The sequence below is a fragment of the Nicotiana sylvestris genome, chromosome 12 (assembly GCF_000393655.2).
Source record: "Nicotiana sylvestris chromosome 12, ASM39365v2, whole genome shotgun sequence".
In the NCBI taxonomy this organism is placed as follows: Eukaryota; Viridiplantae; Streptophyta; class Magnoliopsida; order Solanales; family Solanaceae; genus Nicotiana; species Nicotiana sylvestris.
Window position 1 is genome coordinate 155872136 of NC_091068.1, and position 7436 is coordinate 155879571.

At 33.8% G+C, this 7436-nt stretch overlaps 1 protein-coding gene across 1 annotated transcript; it reads left to right on the plus strand.

Annotated features, from left to right (window-relative positions):
• Positions 1-723: 723 nt before the first annotated feature.
• Positions 724-5634, plus strand: LOC104216287 (beta-galactosidase 13-like). The gene is made up of 18 exons (XM_070165488.1): positions 724-1041; positions 1210-1305; positions 1402-1514; positions 1601-1667; positions 1745-1837; positions 2063-2206; positions 2442-2536; positions 2651-2756; positions 2833-2917; positions 3084-3202; positions 3333-3497; positions 3577-3755; positions 3857-3966; positions 4074-4183; positions 4342-4449; positions 4571-4678; positions 4798-4943; positions 5034-5634. Exons 1-18 carry the CDS (start codon positions 871-873, stop codon positions 5506-5508), a joined length of 2490 nt encoding a protein of 829 aa, XP_070021589.1. The 5' UTR covers positions 724-870; the 3' UTR covers positions 5509-5634.
• The last annotated feature ends 1802 nt before the right edge of the window (positions 5635-7436 follow it).

Here is a 7436-nt window from a genome sequence, read left to right on the forward strand (position 1 = left end):
TCGGTGTCTGCTACCCGCTTTGGGCAGGGGCGGATTCAACACATTAACTACGGGTTCCCGTGAACCCAGTAGTTTTTGTCAAGATCCTGTATGTATGTTAAAAAATCCATTAAATATATAAGAATATATCCCTTGGAACCAAATCCGTTAATCCAGTTATTATTATATGTTAACTTGAGATTTCTTTGGAACCTATAAACTTAAAATTCTGGATCCGCATCTGGCTTTTGGGCCGAACTAAATTCGAATTCGCGCCAGGAAGTGACACATTAAAGGTAGAGCGCTCCCTAACAAAGGCGACTCTATACTTACGGCTCGAACACAAAACCTCTGGTCACACTTATGCATTTTTTATATGTGAGTAAAACAAATACTATAGCAAATGAAAAAGGAAAACCAACTACTAATGTACTTCAGTTTCTAACAAAGCAAGATAATAGAGGGGGAAAAGGGAGAAAATTGGGGGTGGGGGTGGGGAGGTTGAACAATTCTCCAAATCCAAAGAAGTATTTCTTCGTTAAAAACAACATTAAATTACAACCATTCATTAATGAACGTTGATTAATTCTGGATCCAAATAGAGAGGGGGCATAGTTAGTTAGAAACTACAAACTAGGAACAAAAAACTGACTTTAAAACAGACCATGAAAATCCAGGAATTGCTCTAAGCCTTAAACATATCCCAACATGATCATTATAAATTGGAACAAAACTTAGACATTACAAGAGAAATCAAGACAGCTAGTTTGGTACCTCCTCCAGTATAAGGAAGAGGTGCCTTTTAGCTTTCTGTCTTCTTCTCCTTTCTTGTCCTTGCACTTTCACTCATCGTAATAATTCTAAAAAAAAAAAAGCAAAATACACAACAATATGGCGATATTAAGTCGGTTACTGTCGTTAGCCCTTCTCTCCTTGTTGGTTTCTTCTGCAATCGGAGAAAAAACTAAAGGTGTTACCTATGATGGTCGTTCAATGATCGTCAATGGTGAAAGGGAATTGCTCTTTTCTGGTTCCATTCATTATCCTCGTATGCCTCCTGAGGTAACCAATTGATACTGAATCGAACTATGTGCACATATGTATACATATAATAAGATCACGTAATAATATTTTGAACCAACAAACTCAAGATTCTACGTCTTTTAGACATAGTACGTAAACATTTATTGGATTTGCTAACGAAAATCATACTGTGATGGAATGTTGCAGATGTGGCCAGACATCATCAGGAAAGCTAAGGAAGGAGGTCTGAACCTAATCCAGACTTATGTTTTCTGGAATATTCACGAGCCCGTTCAAGGCCAGGTAATCAACGTCAATGTTTCAAATTTGAACATTATATTTCAATCTTGTGCACAAGGAGATCAAAATGGTTAAACTGTTTTTCCTTTGAATTTGCAGTTCAATTTTGAAGGAAATTATGACGTGGTGAAATTCATCAAGGCAATTGGTGAACAAGGCTTGTATGTAACCCTCAGGATTGGACCATATATTGAGGCTGAATGGAATCAAGGGTATATACAAATCCATCAATTTTGACCTCTCTATAATTTTGTTTATAATTAACTATAGTTGCTTAATTATGGTTTATTGACTACAGAGGATTCCCGTACTGGCTAAGGGAGGTTCCAAATATCACATTCCGTTCTTATAACGAACCATTCATCGTACGTATATCACATTTTAAACAATTACAGACAATTAACTGGTTTTTAATTAAATTGTTTATTTCTTTGTCTCGCAGCACCACATGAAAAAGTACTCAGAGATGGTCATTGATTTGATGAAAAAGGAAAAGTTGTTTGCTCCCCAAGGAGGCCCCATCATCATGGCTCAGGTATGTATATCAAAATTGGCGAAATCACTAATTCTATCAAAAAAAATTAAAAAATACAAGAATATCAGACGTAACGAAATTCAGAACGGTAACCTACAACAATTTTTGAGGCACCTTTGCCGCGACCTTAGAAGCCTCTTTTCAAAGAGATTCAACAGTTTATATATGTACAGAAGACGGACTTGTATATCAAGCACCATCTACTAATGTGGTCTTATAACGCAGATCGAAAACGAGTACAACAATGTACAACTAGCATACAGAGACAATGGGAAGAAATATGTAGAATGGGCTGCTAACATGGCTACTGGATTATACAATGGTGTCCCTTGGATCATGTGCAAGCAAAAGGATGCCCCTGCCCAAGTGGTACGTTTATCTCCGTGTGACCTATAGGTCACGAGTTCGAGGTGTAGAATCAGCAACTGATGCTTGCATTACAATAGACTGTCTACACTAGGCTTTTCCTGAGGTGTGGTCCTTCCCAGGACCCTGCGTTTTGAACGCTTCGTGCACCGGACTGCTTTTTTCATATGAATAACCAAATAAAATGATAGTTAAAATATAATAATTCTTTTCCATTTTTCTCAATTTATTTCCACAGATCAACACTTGCAATGGAAGGCATTGTGCAGATACTTTCACAGGTCCAAATGGTCCCAACAAACCTTCTTTGTGGACTGAAAACTGGACTGCCCAGTAAGTATATGAACTTCGTTTTTTTTTTTTTTTTTTTTTTTTTTTTTTTTTTTATAATGTCTAATAAATTGTAATGTTATGTCTAAATTCTAATATTTAAAAAATGATTTGCAGATATAGGACTTTTGGAGACCCACCATCACAAAGAGCAGCAGAAGATATTGCATTTTCTGTAGCTCGTTTCTTTGCTAAAAACGGAACCCTTACAAACTATTACATGGTACATATATATTATTTTTCATAAATTAACTTTTAAAAAATGGCTTAAAATTAATTTCGTTCTTGTTAATTTTCAGTACTATGGTGGAACCAACTATGGAAGAACTGGCTCTTCTTTCGTAACAACTCGTTACTATGACGAAGCTCCCCTCGACGAATTTGGTTAGTGTTACGATTAAATTTTATGCACTGACGATTTAAAAAATATTGTAATCCGGTCACTTTAACAGACATCTGTTACAAACATTAATTGATAAAAACAGTACTAACTATAACATATATATAACTGAATGGTTAACTAATAGATATTTTTATTATATGTTTTCAGGTTTGTATAGGGAACCAAAATGGAGTCATTTGAGAGATTTGCACAGAGCTTTAAGACTATCAAGAAGGGCTCTCCTTTGGGGAACTCCCTCTGTACAAAAGATTAACCAACACCTTGAGGTAATTAATTAAAACCATTTGTATTTTTAATTTACCCTAAAAAAAAATTCTTTTACATACTAGGAGTAAGAAATTTTGTTCAAAATTGATTAAAATCTCATTAATTATTTTCTTAACTGTTATTTTACAGATTACAGTTTATGAGAAGCCTGGAACTGATTGTGCTGCATTTTTAACCAATAACCACACAACTTTACCTGCCACAATTAAGTTCAGGGGTAGAGAATATTACTTACCTGAGAAATCTGTTAGCATTCTCCCTGATTGCAAGACTGTTGTCTACAACACTCAAACGGTAAATATATTACATAGTAAAAAAAAAAAAAGTAATTTTAATCTGAAAATGGACATTAATTTTATTTTTTGGAAAACAGATTGTCTCTCAACATAATTCAAGGAATTTCCTCCCATCAGAGAAAGCAAAGAATCTTAAATGGGAAATGTACCAAGAAAAAGTCCCAACCATTAGTGATTTGTCACTTAAGAACAGGGAACCTTTGGAACTTTATAGTTTAACAAAGGATACCTCAGATTATGCTTGGTACAGTACAAGGTAATTATAATTAAAGTTCATTATTATTCTTGTTAATGCCTTTTATTATCTTAATTAATCAAATTGAGTTTACTCTAATGTTGAATTTGTTATGATAATAGTATCAACTTTGATCGCCATGACTTGCCTATGAGACCTGATATCCTCCCCGTCCTCCAAATCGCAAGTATGGGACATGCATTGTCTGCGTTTGTTAATGGCGAATTTGTTGGTACGTTGATTCTTGATATTGGAACGAGTTTACGTTTTATACACTGACCATATTATTGCATGCTATAGTGTTAAGTCGTACTGATAATATAAAAATTCTTTATTCAGGGTTTGGACATGGTAACAACATTGAGAAGAGCTTTGTTTTCCAGAAGCCTGTCATCTTGAAACCTGGAACTAACACCATCTCAATTTTGGCCGAGACAGTGGGCTTCCCGGTATTTTTTTCAATTTTTTCCCCACAATATTAAGAAAATAAGTTATATGCAAATTATTTAAGCAATAATAACTGACGGTCTAACTATATTCAGTGCAATTTAACCTGTTATATATCGTGTTACTTATTATTTTTTCGTCCGAATTTATTACAATGCAGAATAGTGGAGCCTACATGGAAAAGAGGTTTGCTGGACCTAGAGGTATAACGGTTCAAGGTTTGATGGCTGGTACACTCGATATAACCCAAAACAACTGGGGACATGAGGTGAAAAAGCATACAATATTACATAATGATATTCAATTATTTGATCTTTGACAAATATAACCTAATAAAAAGTATAAAATCAACTGATAATTAACCAAAATAATTGATGGCCATTTAACAGGTTGGTGTATTTGGAGAAAAAGAGCAATTATTTACTGAAGAGGGTGCAAAGAAAGTAAAATGGACTCCTGTAAATGGTCCTACTAAAGGAGCTGTTACTTGGTATAAGGTAAGCAGTAAAGTCAAGTAATATACTTTATTTTTTAGGTTACTAATCTCAGTTTTTACGAACAATTACCTGTAATTATTCTTTCTTTATCTAAAAATTTATTTTCTTTTGGGATGCAGACCTACTTCGATGCCCCAGAAGGCAACAACCCAGTGGCCTTGAAAATGGACAAAATGCAAAAGGGTATGATGTGGGTCAATGGTAATAGCCTTGGTCGTTATTGGTCATCTTTCCTCTCTCCTCTTGGACAGCCCACTCAGTTCGAGTAAGTATATATCTATAAAAAAGTCACATAAATTAAAAAAAGAAATCCCCCAAAACAGTCCTATAACATATTTTACGTGTGATATTTCAGGTACCATATTCCAAGAGCTTTCTTGAAACCAACGAACAATCTTCTAGTCATCTTTGAGGAAACCGGTGGTCACCCTGAAACCATTGAAGTACAAATAGTAAACAGAGACACAATTTGCAGCATCATTACTGAATACCATCCTCCTCATGTCAAATCATGGGAAAGATCCGGTACTGATTTCGTCGCGGTCGTAGAAGATCTCAAGTCAGGAGCACACTTAACTTGCCCCAGCAACAAAATTATTGAAAAAGTTGAGTTTGCTAGTTATGGTAATCCAGATGGTGCATGTGGAAACTTGTACAATGGAAATTGCACTTCTATTAATAGTCTCAAAGTTGTAGAAAAATATTGCTTAGGCAAAAATACATGCACAGTTCCAATTGAGAGAGAAGTATATGACGAGGCGAGCAAGGACCCATGCCCTAATATTTTCAAGACATTGGCTGTTCAAATGAAGTGTGGGAATAAGAATTAGGGCCATATATATAGGCTGAAAGTTTGGCTATAACATATATTAAATGTATATACTAGACTTTATGCCTTGTATTCACAGCTTCAATTTGTTTTGTATTACTTCAAATAAAACACAATATTTCAGCAATATTAGTCTTTGATTTATTTATATTCCCTGCTTATAGTAAGGAATAAAATTGTTCACATTGTGGATGCAAATTTTCTTGGTAGCTTCTTTATATATATGAAGATGTTGGCATTTTTTGTAAGTTGAATAACTCAATTTTTTACTAGTTGTTACATTCTTCAATAAATTAATTCATGTTTGATAGATTGATATTAACCAACTTTTATTGTATTAATTTAATTTGATTTGTCTGCACTGACCCAGTTAAACTATATTGGTAATTCTTTACATTATCAAAATATATATAACTTAAATCTTTTTCTATAACCTCTCATAGTTTATATTTTCTGCAAAAGAAAAAATGATGATGGAAAATTGTTGGCAAAAATGTTGGCAACATTTATATATATATGTGTGTACATATATATATATATATATATATATATATATAGGAGGAATGGTGCTATTTAAATGTGTAGCTCACTATCAAGTCTTTCTTTTATACTCCAAGCAAATAATTAGGAGGAGATAATGGATTTTACTCTTTAATTTGGAACTTCGAACACTTATTACAATGTAGAGATTGGTCAAAGCCTAATCCACCCATATGATAGTTGAGTTGATGTTAAATATGTTTTTTTCGTGCTTAGTCTTATAGCATCACGAGTTACTAATATTTTCTGATGCAGCTAAGTGAATTTAGCTTAAAGCGAAGGATTAATCCCAAGGTATAGAGTAAATGTTTAGTATTCACCAGTCAATGTGATTTAATATTTTAAAATATCGTACATCCCTAGTTAATCTAAATTTAACGTTTACTTTTTGTACAAAGTGCAACTTAGCTACAATAGGATCTAGCTAGGCACCTGAGGTATGAAATGAAGGATGAATTTCACTGGCTTCATGCTCAAGGTTAGAGAGAAGAGTCCAATGAGTCCACTAGTCCATAAATATAGTTGAATGGAACAATAGGGGGTTACACTTTTCACTGTGCCGAGATGTGAGGTGCATGTGGTGTTGATCAGCCCGGAGTATGCGCTAGCACCCTTGATAGGCACTCCAAAAACGGCTAACGCTCATGAAAATCTAGGTCAGTCATTCCTCCATTCATCCGGTCGGAGGTATGAATAACATTTGACGAACAAATTTTAACCTTTTGAAAAAAGAGAAAAAAAGAAAAGAGGAAAGGCTAGCTAGGAAACGAGTTTGTTTCCTATAGATAAAATGGTGCTACTAATTGAGCCTTGGTTCTATAATTATATGTTTGTTTGTTTATATTTCATAAGATATGTCCTAAGAGAAAACTATGTTGGCTTTGTTTCTCTAACATAACTTTAAAACTATATGATCCTATTATCCGTTTCACTCTATATAAGCTGTGTCTATCCCAACAAATTCAGTATTCAACAGATTGAACTTTATCATTATATATGTTATATACAAAAATTATACGAATTTTATATACTTTTTCGGCTACTGAATATAAATAAATTCTGGCGCGGACTAAAAGTGACATTTACCATTGGGCGACTTTTTTCACTTTTAACCCGGAAATACAGAATGTATATATATACAAAAAAAAATATTTTTTTTTTCTGGCTATTATTTTGAGAACGGCTATATGATGTCATTTTCCCTATCTAAAATCCACATACAATATCAACTTTCGTGAATTTGAATAATGCTGCCCGATCACATTTCTATAAATTTCAAGATACAAAGACACGAAATAAACAAAAATGATGTAGCGGACATCAAATAGTTCCTAATATTGTCAAAACTCATTTTATAAAGATACATTCAGTCAAACTTCTCTATAATAG

Coding starts and splice junctions, on each gene's coding strand:
- LOC104216287 (XM_070165488.1), top strand. CDS start 871: ATGGCGATATTAAGTCGGTTACTGTCGTTAGCCCTTCTCTCCTTGTTG. Junction 1,515..1,600: donor GAGGCTGAATGGAATCAAGG/GTATATACAAAT, acceptor TATTGACTACAG/AGGATTCCCGTACTGGCTAA. Junction 1,668..1,744: donor CTTATAACGAACCATTCATC/GTACGTATATCA, acceptor TTTGTCTCGCAG/CACCACATGAAAAAGTACTC.